General features: G+C 52.1%; 4 protein-coding genes across 13 annotated transcripts in view; 2 read left to right on the plus strand and 2 right to left on the minus strand.

The window, feature by feature from the left end:
- The first annotated feature begins 4470 nt into the window (after positions 1–4470).
- MOGS (mannosyl-oligosaccharide glucosidase) lies at positions 4471–8465 on the plus strand. Of its 2 annotated transcripts, XM_077959236.1 has the most exons (5): positions 4471–4537; positions 4864–4955; positions 5129–5355; positions 6148–6344; positions 6522–8465. In XM_077959236.1, the coding sequence occupies exons 2-5, from the start codon at positions 4922–4924 to the stop codon at positions 8257–8259; spliced, it is 2196 nt and encodes a 731-aa protein (XP_077815362.1). In that variant the 5' UTR covers positions 4471–4537; positions 4864–4921; the 3' UTR covers positions 8260–8465. The 2 variants fall into 2 exon arrangements, with proteins under 2 accessions (XP_077815362.1, XP_001109499.2); XM_001109499.5 differs by having other exon boundaries at positions 4471–4955.
- Positions 8466–8648: 183 nt separating this feature from the next.
- On the minus strand, positions 8649–11090 carry WBP1 (WW domain binding protein 1). Of its 6 annotated transcripts, none has more exons than XM_015112686.3 (6): positions 10878–11090; positions 10432–10551; positions 10004–10078; positions 9811–9913; positions 9507–9683; positions 8649–9335 (listed from the first exon to the last, which is right to left on the minus strand). In XM_015112686.3, exons 1-6 carry the CDS (start codon positions 10944–10946, stop codon positions 8875–8877), a joined length of 1005 nt encoding a protein of 334 aa, XP_014968172.3. In that variant the 5' UTR covers positions 10947–11090; the 3' UTR covers positions 8649–8874. The 6 variants fall into 6 exon arrangements, with proteins under 6 accessions (XP_014968172.3, XP_014968174.3, XP_014968176.3 ...); XM_015112688.3 differs by having other exon boundaries at positions 10432–10720; XM_015112690.3 differs by lacking the exon at positions 10432–10551.
- Positions 11091–11611: 521 nt separating this feature from the next.
- INO80B (INO80 complex subunit B) lies at positions 11612–14480 on the minus strand. Of its 4 annotated transcripts, none has more exons than XM_077959387.1 (5): positions 14399–14480; positions 13975–14167; positions 13636–13754; positions 13297–13421; positions 11612–12226 (listed from the first exon to the last, which is right to left on the minus strand). In XM_077959387.1, exons 1-5 carry the CDS (start codon positions 14454–14456, stop codon positions 11696–11698), a joined length of 1026 nt encoding a protein of 341 aa, XP_077815513.1. In that variant the 5' UTR covers positions 14457–14480; the 3' UTR covers positions 11612–11695. The 4 variants fall into 4 exon arrangements, with proteins under 4 accessions (XP_077815513.1, XP_001109793.4, XP_014968170.3 ...); XM_001109793.5 differs by having other exon boundaries at positions 13297–13466; XM_015112684.3 differs by having other exon boundaries at positions 13297–13466; positions 13975–14182.
- RTKN (rhotekin) overlaps positions 12016–15988 on the plus strand; it is a 32763-nt gene continuing 28790 nt past the window's right edge. Inside the window, exon 1 of the mRNA XM_028831552.2 lies at positions 12016–12283. The gene's annotated coding sequence lies outside the window, so the exon portion shown is untranslated. The remainder of the gene's footprint in view (positions 12284–15988) is intronic.

A 15988-nucleotide genomic window follows, 5' to 3' on the forward strand; every position in this document is an offset into this window, starting at 1 on the left:
AGACAGGGTTTTACTCTTGTTTCCCAGGCTGGAGTGGAATGGCACAATCTCGGCTCACTGCAACCTCCACATCCCAGGTTCAAGCAATTCTCCTGCCTCAACCTTGCAAGTAGCTGGGATAACAGGCATGCACCACCATGCCTAATTTTATATTTTTAGTAGAGACGGGGTTTCTCCATGTTGGTCAGGCTGGTCTCAAACTCCAGGCCTCAGGTGATCTGCCCACCTCGGCCTCCCAAAATGCTGGTATTACAGGCGTGAGCCACCGCACCCAGCCTAAACCATTCTTAAAAAAAAAAAAAAAAAGGTAGGCTGGGTGCGGTGGCTCATGCCTGTAATACCAGCACTTTGGGAGGCCTTGGCAGGCAGATTGCCTGAGGTTGGGAGTTAGAGACCAGCCTGGCCAATATGATGAAACCCTGTCTCTACTAAAAAGACAAAAAAATTAGCTGGGTGTGGTGGCGGGCATCTGTAATCCCACCTACTCAGGAGGCTGAGACAGGAAAATTGCTTGAACCCAGGAGGTAGAGGCTGCGGTGAGCCAAGATCATGCCACTGCACTCCAGCTCCGGTGATGGAGTGAGACTTTGTCAAAAAAAAAAAAAAAGAATAGAATAAAAATTTTCAGACTGAGGCTGAGTTCAGTGGCTCATGCCTGTAATCCCATCACTTTGAGAAGCCGAGGTGGGCAAAATCACCTGAGGTCAGGAGTTCAAGACCAGCCTGACCAATATGGTGAAACCTCATCTGTACTAAAAATACAAAAAATTAGCCAGGCGTGGTGGTTGGCACCTGTAATCCCAGCCACTTGGGAGGCTGAGGCAGAAGAATTGCTTTAACCCGGGAGGTGGAGGTTGCAGTGAGCCGATGGCACCACTGCACTCTAGCCTGGTTGACAAGAACAAGGCTCCATCTCAAAAAAAAAAAAAAAAAAAAAAAAAAATCAGACTGCATGGCACTTAGAATAGGAAGTTTAAATAGATTAAGTCATGCTTTGTCACCCAGGCTGGAGTGCGGTGGCACAATTGTAGCTCACTGCAGCCTCCATCTCCTGGGCTCAAGCAGTTCTCTCACCTCAGCCTCCCAAGTAGCTGGGATTGTTCTCCCACCTCAGCCTCCCAAGTAGCTGGGATTACAGGCGTGAGCCACCATGCCTGGCTTAATTTTTTTTTTTTTTTTTTTTTTGAGACGGAGTCTGGCTCTGTCGCCCGGGCTAGAGTGCAGTGGCCGGATCTCAGCTCACTGCAAGCTCCGCCCCCCGGGTTTACGCCATTCTCCTGCCTCAGCCTCCCGAGTACCTAGGACTACAGGCGCCCGCCGCCTCGCCCGGCTAGTTTTTTGTATTTTTTAGTAGAGACGGGGTTTCACCGTGTTCGCCAGGATGGTCTCGATCTCCTGACCTCATGATCCGCCCGTCTCGGCCTCCCAAAGTGCTGGGATTACAGGCTTGAGCCACCGCGCCCGGCCAATTTTTTTTTTTTTTTTTGAGATGGAGTCTTGCTCTGTTGCCCAGGCTGGAGTGCACTGGAGCACAATCTTGGCTCACTGCAACCTCCATCTCCTGGGTTCAAGCGATTTCCAGCAAATTTTTGTATTTTCAGCAGAGACGGAGTTTCACCATGTTGGCCAGGCTGGTCAGGAACTCCTGATCTCAAGTAATCCACTGGTCTTGGCCTCCCAAATTTTTTTTTTTGAGACGGAGTCTTGCTCTGTCACCCCAGGCTGGAGTGCGATGGTGCCATCTCGGCTCACTGCAACCTCTGCCTCCCAGGTTCAAGCAATTATCCTGCCTCAGCCTCCCAAGTAGCTGGGATTACAGGTGCGCACCATCATGCCCATCTATTTTTTGTGTTTTTAGTAGAGGCAGGGTTTCACCATGTTTGCCAGTCTGGTCTCGAACTCCTGACCTCAGGTGATCCACCCGCCTCAGCCTTCCAAGGTGTCGGGATTACAGGCGTGAGCCACCACACCTGGCCAACCCTAATTTTTAATTTTTTTGTAGATGGGGGGGTCTCCTCCTAGAACCCCTGAACTCAAGCGATTCTCCTGCCTTAGTGTCCTAAAGTGCTGTGATTACAGACATGAGCCACCACACCCAGTTGGAAGTATTCTTTTAGGAAACTCGTTTTAAGTCTGTAATCCTGTATATAAGTTGTGTGTGCATGTGTATCTGCACATACTGGGTTGCACTATGGAATATTTCTTATTGTGGGTTGTAGGAAAATGGTTGAAAGCCACTGCTTTAGACACCTTCAGAATGCTCAGCTAGGTAACAAAAGATCTGTAGTCAGTGGCCTGCTGTGTACTTTGCCGGATACATTTCCCACAACCCTGCTACAGCAGCATTACTATACCTTTTCCCTGTCTAAAAGGGTGCTATCTTCAAAGGACTGTTTTTCCCCTCCCCCTTTAAAGAAGAAAGCTAGGAGGAGGCAGTATACTGTTGTAATGAGCCAGACTGCTTGGGGTTGAGATCCTAGCTTTGTTCTTATGTAGCTGTATGACTTTAGACAAATTATTTAATCTCTCAGTGCCTATTTCATTTGTAAAATGAAAATAATAGTACTTTCCTCATTGGACTGTTGAGATTAAATGAATTAATATCTGTAAAGTGCCTAAAATATTGCTGGGAGCATATCTAAGAGGCCTTATTTATTCTTTTTTTTTTTTTTTTTTTTTTAAGACAGAGTTTCACTCTTGTCACCCAGGCTGGATTGCAATGGCACGATCTCGGCTTACTGAAACCTCTGCTTCCTGGGTTCAAGTAATCCTCCTGACTCTGCCTCACGAGTAGCTGGGATTACAGGCATGCACCATCATGCCCAGCTAATTCTGTATTTTTAGTAGAGACGGGGTTTCTCCATGTTGGTCAGGCTGGTCTCGAACTCTCAACCTCAGGTGATCTGCCCGCCTTGGCCTCCCAAAGTGCTGGGATTACAGGCGTGAGCCACTGCACCCGGCCTAAGAGGCCTTATTCTAAAGTCAAAAGAACAACCTGGATTTGAGTTCCCCAGCTCCAAAATTAACTGGCTGTTATTTGGGTCAATCTTAACTACTCTCCTCATCTGTAAAAATGGGGGTGGCCTGGCCAGGTGTGTTGGCTCACACCTGTAATCCCAGCACTTTGGGAGGCTGAGGTGGTTGGATCACCTGAGGTCAGGAGTTCGAGACCAGCCTGGCAAACCTGGCGAAACTCCATCTCTACTAAAAATACAAAAATTAGCTGGGCATGGTGGTGGGTGCCTGTAATCCCAGCTACTCGGGAGGCTGAGGAAGAAGAATCACTTGAACTCTGGAGGCAGAGGTTGCAGTGAACTGAGATCACGCCATTGCACTCCAGCCTGGGTGACAGAGCGGGACTCTGTCTCAAAAAAAAAAAAAAAAAATCAAATTAAAAAAAATGGGGATGGTTGCACATGCACTGAGCGCTGGCATTGTGCTTCAAGATTGTGAACTTGAGGTTGGGGCCATTTTCTCTGAGTCCCCAGCACCTTGCATAATGCAATATAGGGTATACAATAAACATTTGTTGAATTTCTAAATATTTAGCATCTACCTTATGCCTATAATTGATTAGTACTGTGATACAAAGATGAATAATGAAACAGGTATGTAATAAGTGCTACAATAAGGATGTAGACAAATGCAATGGTAGCAAGAAAGACAAAAATAGGACTGACCACTGGGTTTGGTCAGATGATTGTTTAATAAGCAAAAAGTCTACCACCAGTGGAGAGTGGGGCCAGAAGTCAGATTATAGTGAAATATAAGTGGTCGTGTTGCATAAAGCATCAGTATTTTCTTTCCTCCTTTCCTTCCTTCCTTCTTTCTTTCTTTCCTTTCTTTTTTTGAGACAGAGTTTCACTCTTGTTGCCCAGGCTGGAGTGCAATGGCCCGATCTTGGCTCACTGCAACCTTCGCCTCCCGGATTCAAGCAATTCTCCTGCCTCAGCCTCCCGAGTAGCTGGGATTACAGGCACCCACCACCACACCCGCCGAATTTTTGTATTTTTAGTAGAGATAGGGTTTTACCAAGTGGACCAGGCTGGTCTCGAACTGATGTCAGGTGATCCACCTGCTTTGGCCTCCCAAAGTGCTGGGATTACAGATGCTAGCCTCCAAGCCTGGCCACATCAGTGTTTTGTTTTGTTTTGTTTTATTTTGTTTTGAGACGAAGTCTCGTTCTGTCGCCCAGGTTGGAGTGCAATGGCACAATCTCGGCTCACTGTAACCTCCGCCTCCCGGGTTCAAATGATTCTCATGCCTCAGCCCAACGCTAGATTGGTTTTTCCGAGCCTGTGAAGTCCATGGAGTTGCCAGATAAGCGCAGTCCCGGTGGACCAACGCCCAGGACGGATGCTGTAGACGAACCCTATGCCAAGCCGCAGGCAGCGGTTCCGGACTCTGGGACTTAACCTAATGTGGCGGGGCGGGACTTCCGGCGGGAGGCTGACGCGGCGGCGGAGGCGCAGGCGCGGGCTGGCAGGTGTCGCTGACCGGACGGTGGTCGCTGGGGCGAGAAGCTGGAGCCGGAGAGGCGAGGCAGGACCCCGGCTCCACTGCCGCCTCTCCGAGCTCTCGCGACGCGGACCTCAGTGCCAGAATGGCTCGGGGCGAGCGGCGGCGCCGCGCAGTGCCGGCAGAGGGAGTGCGTACCGTCGAGAGGGCGGCTCGGGGAGGCCCCGGGCGACGGGACGGCCGGGGCGGCGGGCCGCGTAGCACGGCTGGAGGAGTGGCTCTGGCTGTCGTGGTCCTGTCTTTGGCCCTGGGCATGTCGGGGCGCTGGGTGCTGGCGTGGCACCGTGCGCGGCGGGCGGTCACGCTGCACTCCGCGCCTCCTGTGTTGCCTGCCGACTCCTCCAGCCCCGCCGTGGCCCCGGACCTCTTCTGGGGAACTTACCGCCCTCACGTCTACTTCGGCATGAAGACCCGCAGCCCGAAGCCACTCCTCACCGGTAACCGGGCCCCAGGGCGGGCAGGCAGGCGGACTCCTAATCTGGGCGCCCCAGCTTGAAGCCAGATCAAGGGTGGGGAGGAATGGATCAGGAGAGTTATGAAGAGGGATGACCCAGAGACCCGGAGGGACAGGTCCCCTGCTCGTTGACTTACGTGGCCATTCTACCCCCAGGACTGATGTGGGCGCAGCAGGGCACCACCCCGGGGACTCCTAAGCTCAGGCACACGTGTGAGCAGGGGGACGGTGTGGGTCCCTATGGCTGGGAGTTCCACGACGGCCTCTCCTTCGGGCGGCAGCACATCCAGGATGGGGCCTTAAAGCTCACCACTGAGTTCGTCAAGAGGCCTGGGGGTCAGCACGGAGGGGACTGGAGCTGGAGAGTGACTGTAGAGCCTCAGGTCAGGGCCTCAGGACACCCTTTTCTCAGCCCAGACCCCCTCTATCCTTCCCTTGCTGCCAGCAAATGCAGCATGAAGTGGGCTCTGGCTGCCTGGCTTAAATCCTGCCTTAAACAGCTGCCTCTATGAGCATCTCTAAGCCTTGATTTCCTTGCTTGTAAAATGTAAAATGTAGATAATAATAGCACCTAACTCACAGGACTGTAAGAATTAAATGAAAAAGAGGCTGGGCGCGGTGGCTCACGCCTGTAATCCCAGTACTCTGGGAGGCTGAGGCTGTCAGATCACCTGAGGTCGGGAGTTCCAGACCAGCCTGGCCAACATGGAGAAACTCCGTCTCTACTAAAAATACAAAATTAGCCGGGCATGGTGGCGCATGCCTGTAATCCAAGCTACTCGGGAGGCTGAGGCAGGAGAATTGCTTGAACCCAGGAGGTGGAGGTTGCACTGAGCCAAGATCGTGCCATTGCACTCCAGCCTGAGCAACAAGAGCGAAACTGTGTCTCAAAAAAAAAAAAAAAAAAAAAAAAAGAATTAAATGAAATAAACTGTGTAGATTTCTTAGTGTAGGACATAGTACAAAGTATACTGTTATCTTCCAGGGCACCCAGTGCAAGGCTCTTTATCTCATCCCACTTGGGTGTACCTGGTTACCCTCAGTGACCCTCAGTACTGCCAGATGTATGTTGTTTACATTACCCCTGCCTGCTGTTCCTTTCCCTCACTAAGGCTGATTCTCAAGAGAGAATGCCAGTCTAACACTGTTCTTTTCTGTCCTCCTTGGTCACTTAGGCCTCAGGTACCTCTGCCATCCCTTTGGTCTCCCTGTTCTTCTATGTGGTGACAGATAGCAATGAAGTCCTAATACCGGAGGTTGGGTCCAAGGGGCAGTTGAAGTTCATCAGTGGGCACACCAGTGAACTTGGTGACTTCCGTTTTACACTTCTGCCACCAACTAGTCCAGGGGATACAGCCCCCAAGTATGGCAGGTAATTGGGGGAAGAGAATGTTCAGGGATGGAAGGGGTGGTTATTCCCATTTTCACCAGTCTCCATGTCCCCTGCCTGAGACCTCCCAACCTGACTCCTGAACATTTCGTATTTCTCTTTATAATGCCCACTGCCTTCTCTTGAATAATATTTCCTATTTATCTTCTCCCCTTCAAGCTACAATGTCTTCTGGACCTCCAACCCAGGACTGCCCCTGCTGACAGAGATGGTAAAGAGTCGCCTAAATAGCTGGTTTCAGCATCGGCCCCCAGGGGCCTCCCCTGAACGCTACCTCGGCTTGCCAGGATCTCTGAAGTGGGAGGACAGAGGCCCAAGTGGGCAAGGGCAGGGGCAGTTCTTGATACAGCAGGTGACCCTGAAAGTTCCCTTTTCCATAGAGTTTGTGTTTGAATCGGGCAGTGCCAAGGCAGGAGGAAATCAAGTCCTACCAAGACTGGCAGGCAGTCTACTGACCCATGCCCTGGAGAGCCATGCTGAGGCCTTTAGAGAGCGCTTTGAGAAGACCTTCCAGCTGAAGGAGAAGGGCCTGAGCCCTGGCGAGCAGGCTTTGGGTCAGGCTGCCCTCAGCAGCCTCCTTGGTGGAATTGGCTACTTCTATGGACAAGGACTGGTATTGCCAGACATGGGGGTGGAAGGGTCTGAGCAGAAGGTGGACCCAGCCCTCTTTCCACCCCTACCTCTTTTTACAGCAGTGCCTTCCCGGTCATTCTTCCCACGAGGCTTCCTTTGGGATGAGGGCTTTCACCAGCTGGTGGTTCAGCGGTGGGATCCCTCCCTCACCCGGGAAGCCCTAGGCCACTGGCTGGGGCTGCTAAATGCTGATGGCTGGATTGGGAGGGAGCAGATACTGGGGGATGAGGCCCGAGCCCGGGTACCTCCAGAATTCCTAGTGCAACGAGCAGTCCATGCCAATCCCCCAACCCTACTTTTGCCTGTAGCCCATATGCTAGAGGTTGGTGACCCTGACGACTTGGCCTTCCTCCGAAAGGCCTTCCCCCGCCTGCATGCCTGGTTCTCCTGGCTCCATCAGAGCCAGGCAGGCCCAGTTCCACTATCTTACCGCTGGCGGGGACGGGACCCTGCCTTACCAACCTTACTGAACCCCAAGACCCTACCCTCTGGGCTGGATGACTATCCCCGGGCTTCACACCCTTCAGTCACCGAACGGCACCTGGACCTGCGATGTTGGGTGGCACTGGGTGCCCGTGTGCTGACGCAGCTGGCAGAGTATCTGGGTGAGGCTGAGGTAGCTGCTGAGCTGGGCCCACTGGCTGCCTCACTGGAGGCAGCAGAGAGCCTGGATGAGCTGCACTGGGCCCCAGAGCTAGGAGTCTTTGCAGACTTTGGGAACCACACAAAAGCAGTACAGCTGAAGCCCAGGCCCCCTCAGGGGCTGGTTCGGGTGGTGGGCCGGCCCCAACCTCGACTGCAGTATGTAGATGCCCTTGGCTATGTCAGTCTTTTTCCCTTGCTGCTGCGACTGCTGGACCCCAACTCATCCCGCCTTGGGCCCCTGCTGGACATTCTAGCTGATAGCCGCCATCTCTGGAGCCCCTTTGGTTTACGCTCCCTTGCAGCCTCCAGCTCCTTTTATGGCCAGCGCAATTCAGAGCATGATCCCCCCTACTGGCGGGGTGCTGTGTGGCTCAATGTCAACTACCTGGCTTTGGGAGCACTCCACCACTATGGGCATCTGGAGGGTCCTCACCAGGCTCGGGCTGCCAAACTCCACAGTGAGCTCCGTGCCAATGTGGTAGGCAATGTATGGCGCCAGTACCAGGCTACAGGCTTTCTCTGGGAGCAGTATAGTGACCGAGATGGGCGAGGCATGGGCTGCCGCCCTTTCCACGGCTGGACCAGCCTTGTCTTACTGGCCATGGCTGAAGACTACTGAAGGGAGGGAGAGGAGGGGAGCCAGGCCACTCATACCATTCTGGCTCTAGAGGGACAAAGGCTTCTGGCTTCTGCCCCCAGTCCCTTGGATACCAGTAATTCAAACCTTCCTCATTTCATCTCAGGTGTCTCCTTACTGTCATCCCACATAGCCCTGGGGTGAATGTGAATTCAGAGTCTATTTTTCTAAATAAATTGGAAAAAACATTTTGAACTCTATTGCTTTTGCCAGATTTGCCTCACCCAGAGGCCTTAGGTCAGTCCAGGCCTCAGGATTGTCTGCTGTCCTCAGGGAAGGTGGGGTCAAGTGGCCATAACCTGTCCCCTTCAAACCCAGTCAGGTCAAGTGCAATGCAGTGAGTTGAGCTTTAGTCCACCCAAATCCACAAGTGGCTGGTTCAAATCTCTTTAATGAGATCAAAGGCTCCTGTGTATATGTCTTGATGCCTTGCGGGGGTAAAGCTAGCACAATCCCCCAAATACTGCCCCTCTCCTCGGGGCTCCAGCCCTTTCGGGCAGATCTAGGTAGGCAGGAAGGGGCCAAAGGGAACGCAAGGAGGTGGGACTAGGGCTGTTTCTGGTGGGCAAGTAACCCACCCACCCTCTCAAAACTTACTTACGGGATGTCCCCTTCACTGGAGGACAGCCCCATGGGAGAGACCTGCGGTACAGAATCTGGGGGCAGTGCACAAGGGGAATAGTCCTCCAGATCTGGCAGGGTGGCACTAGCCCTCACCTCCTTGACTGGCTCACCCTCACCGGAGGCAGGACAAGGGCAGAGCTCAATACCGGAGTCACCAGTTAAACGGCGATAGCGACAGGAGGGGGGTGTGGGGGCAGGGCTCACCCCTGCCCCCGGCTCACCCTCCTGATAGGGGGGGGCACTCTGGTGGGAGGAAACACCTTCCACATTTGTTCCTTCGAAGTGGGCAGGGCAGCTGGATGAGGAGGAACACCAGGTTTGTTCGCTGGAAGCAGTCAAGGGGAGGCCTGGGGCCACAGTATAAGCGGGGGGTGGTGTGCCTGGGCGGTGAACCACATCCTCGTAGGCTGGGGGCTTGAAGGTGCTGAGGAGGCCTGCAGGGGAGAAAATTGGCATAATTCGTTGAAGGCAACCAGGTATAGGGTGCTAGCTTTTATATTAGGGAAAAATACTTTGAAATGTGTAGAAAAAGGAATGTCAGATGATTTGGGGTCCTGATTCGGGGAGGGCCACTGGTAGTTGACCCAGAGCATCAAGTCACTCACGAAGGTCAAGCAGTGAACCGGTAGGGAAAGGACCAGCCCCATGGCATGCCCCATGGTAGGCCAACAAGTTGATTTCACGCTGCCGCTGCTGTTGTTGCAGCCGGAGTTTAGCTCGTCGGTGGCGGAAGGCGCAACAGCAGCTAAAGAGGATGAGGACAGTCCAGAGCAGCCAGAACCCTGCAAGAGGCAAGGAGGGAGCGACTCAGGCATCTTTCATGCAGAGAAGGGGCCCTGAAGGCCGAAATTCTGAGGTCCAAGGGAGGGTGGGCACAGGGACCTGGAAACAGCCCTCTTGGAGACTTACACCAGAGCTCATAGTAGTAGGTGCAGCAGCCAGTCTCCCCACAGCAGTGACCACTCTCACAGAGGTAGGGCTGGTTGTTCACTCCTGGGCACAGCTCTCGAAGCTGGGGGCAAGGAGGCACTTAGAACTAAGGGGGATTCCAGCACAGGGCACTGTCCACCCCCACCTCCTGCATGCACATACACAATCCCACCCTGTGAACCAAGTTCAGCTTGGAGAGATGGGGGAAGTGGAGGATGCTGAGAGGAGTGTTGAAATATCTGAAGGGCTGTCAACGTGGAAGAGGATTTGGAATAGCAAGAATCAGTCTAGAGAACAAGACAAAAGTGTGGACATACAAAGAGGGAGATTTCAGGTCTGCATATATAAGACTTCCTTCACACTCAAGCCTCACCCTCCCCAACCCCCCTACCCCCATCCCCCCGGTGCTTTCTGTTATGGGAGTGTTTTGGCAGAAGCCAGAAGACAGTCTGAGATAGTCTCAGACAACGGGTAGGGGAAGGTCATTTCCAAAGCAAGTTGCTTTCATTATCCTGCGCGGTTCACTACCCCCACCCCCAACTGGATCTTTCCACCCCTGGGCCTCAGGCTCCCTAGGACAGAGGAAGGGCAGTGTGAGACCCAGAGCAGTGCTCCCAACCAGATGGGAAGCTGTGGATGATAAAGGATGGCATCCAGGGCGCGAGTCTGGGTTCCAGCTCTTCTCCAAATTGCTCCCTCAAGAGAAGACGCTGCCGGACTCTGTTGTGACAACAGGCACATAGAAAAAGATCACAAATAACTGTTGCAAGACAGAGGGAGCCTCCCTGGGGCCTGCCTCACTATGCCTCTGGTCACTGGCGAGCCACCGCAAGCTTCCACTGCAGCCATGGGATGGGGTCTATGAGGCTACAGGAAAAGTCAGCTGCATCTACGTTACAAAGTTTAGACAAAGAGTGGAACATGTTTAGGAACTTCACAGTACCTTTGGCTCCGTGAGTTCCTCCCCCACCCCCAAAAAGGAAGGGACAAGGAAAGGGGAAAGAGACAAACGGCTGTCGTGATAGGCTTTGGAGCTGTTGGGATACCTGCTGTTGCGATGCCCGAAGTGCCCCCCAGGCCTCCTCGCTGCCGTTCCCGCTGCTGGCCCGAGCCATGCCTCCACCTACAGCCCCCTGAGGACCACAGCCTCCTCTACCGCCAGCCGCCCCGCCCCTGCCACCTCTGCTGCCACCGCCATGGTCCCTGCCCGGCCCATCTTCGCTGCCGCCACCATCACTACGCGGCCTGAGCTTCCATCCGGGGAGAACTCCACCAACTAGGACTCAGATTGCTCTGCCCTACCAATCAGCATCGTCCCTTGACGGACAGGCCAATAGGAACAGATAAGAGGTTTCTCCCTGTGACCAATCCACAGCAGCGCCTTCGCCGCTCTCCCAGACAACATGAGCTTGTACAGACAAAGAGTAGGGGAAGGTTCGACCCACGGCCCTGACTGACAGCGGCAATAGCCAATACAGACAGCAGAACAGGCTCTGGCATATCAACCAACGAACAGCCGCCCCGAAGACCAAGGTTACCGCTGATTGGCTTGCGCCATGTTTTCGGAATGACGCCAAATGCCGGCGACCGCCAGGTAATCCCGCCTGTAAGAGGCGGGGTCCCAAAAGTCGGTCCGACTCTGGCCGCGAACCAGCCCAGTTTCTTGCGGTGCTTTCCAAGCCCCAGGCATCGACGCAAGCTCCGACAGGGGCAAAATATGTGTATACCGGAGACTGGTCTGCCCACAACATCCCACTCCCCCAGTTCTGTACAAGCCAAAGCACCGGATGAAATTTAATAGGGTGGGGAAGACACTCAAGAGCGGGCATGGGACAGGGCGCAGAGTCCAGGTTAGGTAAGGGCCTTACGTAGCCAAAAGGGGGGATCCAGGACCCTCGGGTCCCCCCAGCCGCATCTGCAGGTTGATGCGGTAGCACTGAAGACTGCAGAGTGCCTGGCCGGTGCGAGAGCAAGCGTAGCGGCGCGGATGGGGACAGCCGGGGACAGAGCAGCGCGGAGGCGGGCCTAAGGGGGATGGCCGCTGAGACACCGCCGTGGGGGTGGGGACGCCAGGTGGGAAGGAAAGGGTGGAACCCTGTGCTCCGCTGCAGTAGCGCACCATGGGGGCCGGAGCCGCAGCCCGCCCTCCCCGCCGCTCGCCCCGTGCAGCTCCCCGGCCTCCCCGCCCACTGGTCGCCGCAGTCTTGGTGAGGCGCTCGATAGTCTGGTTCTTGTGCTCTTCTGCCCGCCGCGCCGCCTGGAGCCGCCGCTTACGCGCCCGCTCCTCGCGCTTCAGCAGCATCTCCTCTGTGAGAGCAGGAGCTGGACAGCCCTCAGCCACAGGCAGCGGCAGCATCGGGGAAGGCTGACTCCGCGCCTTCTGGAGCAGAGCTCGCTAGGGAGAGACAGAGACGGGGTGCTGTCTGAAAACGGAGGAGGATGGAGAGGCGAGGTCGGTCAGATCGGGGGAGGGGAAAGCAGGGACATGGAAGGCAGGGTCTTGAGCAGCGCAGGCCTTGGGAGACGGGATATTAATTAATAAGCACCCTCTCCAGGACACCCTCCATAGGTTCCTCTTCATAAATACTGCCTCATCCCAGATCTCCTGACATTCAGCTTTAGGTCCTTAACTCTCAAGGGGAGAAGCATAAATAATGTTGCCTGCCTGACCTGTGCACCAAAACTGTACCAGCTTTCCCAGAGGTCTGTTGTTTTTAATCTTATCTCAGTAGAGAGTATCAGTTGGATAACTGCTGAAGCCAAAATCCCAGGCTTAGCCTTGATATATTTTCTCTCCATTCCCCTCCCCACAAGTATCTACTTCCAAAATATAGCCATATTTCATATGATTTTCTCCATCTCCACCACTTTGGTCTTGGTTAAAGCAACCACTGCCTCTCGGCTGATTACTTCAACAGCTTCCTAGTTGGTCTCCATACTTCTATCTCTTGTCTCCACGGAGATTCATTCTCTACAAGGATGCCAGAGTAATCTATTGAAATGTAAACCAAGTTTGTCACTTCTCTGCGTACAGCCCTTCAGTGGCTTGTGCAGTTTTTCTTCTCCTTTACTCTGCTAGACATGTTCCAGTCTCAAGGTCTGTGCGCCTGTTGGTCTCTGCTGGAAAAGCTCCTCTGGTATTGCAAATGTTATCTCTTCAGAGAAGCCTTCTCTAACTACCCTAATGTCTCTCTTCTGTCATTTTCTATTTGTTTGTTTATGCCATTTCTATTTCATCACCCTATTCTTTTTGTCATAAACCATATAGCTTTTTGAAATTATTTATTTACTTATTTGCTTCCCAGCCCCCCAACACACACACTAGAATACTAGCTCCAGGAGAACAGAAACTTTGTCTGTCTTTTCTCCACTATCGATATCCCCACTACCACGCAAAGTGCTTGGGTCGTGGAGAGTTCTCAATACAGTATACTTTGGTGAGTGAATAAACAATGACCAACATACCTGTCGAGCAGTAAGCAGCCGCTCATTGATCTCCTTCTTGAGGTCTCCATTATCATCCAGCTCCCCCTTCTCCAGGGCATCCAGCCACCTCTGTTCCTCCTCTTCCTCTTGACCCCCTAACCCTCCTGATAGGTCCCGAAGTGGAGAGGGAGAGAGATTACTGTCTTCATCTGGGAAGGAAGTTGGAGAAAGAAAAATAGAATTGTTCAGATGGTGCACCCTAATTTGGCTGAGTTAATACTGGGATATGGAAAATCCTAACCCATTTCAGAACCAACCTTCTTTCCTTAGGCGGGTATAATAAGAAACCCAGTTTCCCCACCTCCAGATCCTTCTCACCCAGCCAGGCACGGTACTGCTCAAGGGGGACTCCTTCCATAGGTTCCTCTTCATTATCCACAACCATAAGGGGAGAGGGTGAGCGAGGCCCCTCTGGGATCACAGTGAAGGTAGGAACACTGCAGAAAAGCAACACTACTCTTTAAAATGAGCAAGCGTCTCCTCCTCCTACGCAGTAGCTCCACCCAACTTTCCCCACCCTCTTAAGACTCTTGCTGCCTAAACCTGGACCCTGAAGTCACAGTGTCCATTCGGTCTTCTAGAAAGCCCAGTCGGCTTCTAACTACTTTCTCTGCTCCTAAAGTTCCCCTTATAAAACTTTGACCCTCTTGGCCTCACCTCTTGGTCCCCAGGACTTGTCCCCCAAGCTTGATTTTGAGTTTGAGCTGGGGCTTGGCAGGGGACAGCTGCGTGGGCCCGGCATCTTCTTCCTGATGGTGTTTCTTCTTGTGTTTCTTCTTGTGCTTCTTGTGTTTTTTCTTGTGCACTCCATGGCCATGGGCACCCGCTAGGCTCAACTCCAGGGCTTCTCCTGCGGAAGGAACGCCTGTCGACAGTGTTCGGCCGGAGGGTGGCAGGGGAAGCCCTGAATAACCTAAGCCCCTACCGATCCCACCCTTTCCGCAATACTCTCTTGTTACCATAACAACAGCACCGCCTTTCTCCTTCCCACCTGTGGCCGAAGTACCCTGAACTCTCCGAGGAGAAAGAACGGGACTTCTTTTCTAACACGGCCTAAATTGCTTGATCTATCCGCGCTTACCCGGCTCAGGGGCCTCCATAGCCCCAGAGGTGCTTCCACGCCGCCACAGCTTACTCATGAGGTCCTGCAAGGAAAGGGGACTAGAAATGGTTGGGACACACGCAGACATGCCTTTTCCGCCCCGCGGAAAAACTGGAGCCAGCAAAATAACCAGTTACTTCCCGTTCGTAGCAACCATCCTTGTGCGGGGCACGCTTCGCGTCCAAAATCGTCCCTGAGAAACAAGAATCCTTCCAACTAACGTTCCGGTCCCTCTGAGGTCGGGACCGCCCAGATGGGCAGGGCTTTCCCCTGGCTCCGCCTCCCCACACTAGATTTCAGAACTCAACGCGGGTGAATCAATTATTGAACTCGAGTTTGGTGAATGTATACGCCAGACCAAGTGCGGGAAGCTAGTCTAAGAGGATGCAAAGATGAATATGAACACCGCCCCTGTCCTTGAGGAACTCACAGTTGGGTGGAGGAATACATAAACTATACTGATGACAAAATGGCCGAAATGCTTAAACAGCACGAGTGCCCTAAGAGCAGAGCAAAGCACATGCTCTTAGGTATTTAGACTTCAATTTTCATAAGTAGGGGAATAAATAAATGAATTACGGTGCAGCTGTACAATGTGGAACACCATATTGCTAAGAAAAGTTGAGTGATAAGTAATTAATGAGATTGACACAGAATTTTAACAGTCTAAGTGTCCTAATGAACTTGGTATATCCATACAGTGGGATGTCAAGTAGCTTGGAAAAGAAATGAGGTGCGCCAGAAGGCTACCTAGGAAATTGGTAAGAGTCATTTGCTGATGAGCAGATGGAGAACAAGGGTGGATGGCCACCTATTTTTTATTATTATACCCTTTTGCGTCTTTTGAATTTTGTATAAAACGTGTATATTTTACCTCATTTTTAAAAAGATATAAAAACAGGTAGGTTTGTATGTGTTGATACATGAAATAAGAAAAGTGAATTCCCCATTCTGGCTAATATGGTGAAACCACGTCTCTACTAAAAATACAAAAAAAAAAAAAAAAAAAAATTAGCTGGTGTGGTGGCACGTGCCTGTAGACCCAGCTACTCTGGAGGCTGAGGCAGGAGAATCGCTTGAACTCAGGAGGTGGAGGTTGCAGTGAGCCAAGATCGCGCCACTGCACTCCAGCCTGGTGGACAGAGCAAGACTCCGTCTCAAAAAAAGAAAAAAAAAAAAAAAGAGAAAAGAAAAGTAAATTTCAGGATTATGTGATCTGATTTTTAAAAGCATAATATACTAGCAAATACATAGAAAAAAATGAGGAATGTATACCTGTTAATATTGGTTAACTGTAGAAGTTGGGGTTTAGGAACTTTCACTATCTAGATCTGTAATGTATTTTCTTACAGCCAATATATATCACGTTTATAATTGGAAAAAAACACCTATATACATATATCTAAATATATATGAGTGTCTGAGCAAGGTAACAGCAGTGAAAAAAGAAAGAACTCATTCCTCTTGTCTCTTACATTTCAGTGATAAAATTACTAAGAATCAATGAGCAATTATATTGGGGGAATCCAGGATGAAGTCATGTAGTATGTGATTATGAAAAGGGATTTT

This window comes from Macaca mulatta, chromosome 13 (genome assembly GCF_049350105.2).
Source record: "Macaca mulatta isolate MMU2019108-1 chromosome 13, T2T-MMU8v2.0, whole genome shotgun sequence".
NCBI lineage: Eukaryota > Metazoa > Chordata > Mammalia > Primates > Cercopithecidae > Macaca > Macaca mulatta.

Excerpts from the sequence above, each read along its gene's own strand:
- MOGS (XM_001109499.5), top strand. The coding sequence starts at position 4,604 with ATGGCTCGGGGCGAGCGGCGGCGCCGCGCAGTGCCGGCAGAGGGAGTG. Across the intron at positions 4,956-5,128 it reads CCCGAAGCCACTCCTCACCG|GACTGATGTGGGCGCAGCAG; the intron begins GTAACCGGGCCC and ends TTCTACCCCCAG. Across the intron at positions 6,345-6,521 it reads ACAGCCCCCAAGTATGGCAG|CTACAATGTCTTCTGGACCT; the intron begins GTAATTGGGGGA and ends CTCCCCTTCAAG.
- WBP1 (XM_015112686.3), bottom strand. The coding sequence starts at position 10,946 with ATGGCTCGGGCCAGCAGCGGGAACGGCAGCGAGGAGGCCTGGGGGGCA. Across the intron at positions 10,552-10,877 it reads TTCGGGCATCGCAACAGCAG|AGTCCGGCAGCGTCTTCTCT; the intron begins GTATCCCAACAG and ends TTGTCACAACAG. Across the intron at positions 9,684-9,810 it reads CTACTACTATGAGCTCTGGT|GGTTCTGGCTGCTCTGGACT; the intron begins GTAAGTCTCCAA and ends TGCCTCTTGCAG.
- INO80B (XM_077959386.1), bottom strand. The coding sequence starts at position 14,279 with ATGGTAACAAGAGAGTATTGCGGAAAGGGTGGGATCGGTAGGGGCTTA. Across the intron at positions 13,755-13,974 it reads CAAGTCCTGGGGACCAAGAG|TGTTCCTACCTTCACTGTGA; the intron begins GTGAGGCCAAGA and ends GCTTTTCTGCAG. Across the intron at positions 12,227-13,296 it reads GGCTGCTTACTGCTCGACAG|CGAGCTCTGCTCCAGAAGGC; the intron begins GTATGTTGGTCA and ends GTCTCTCCCTAG.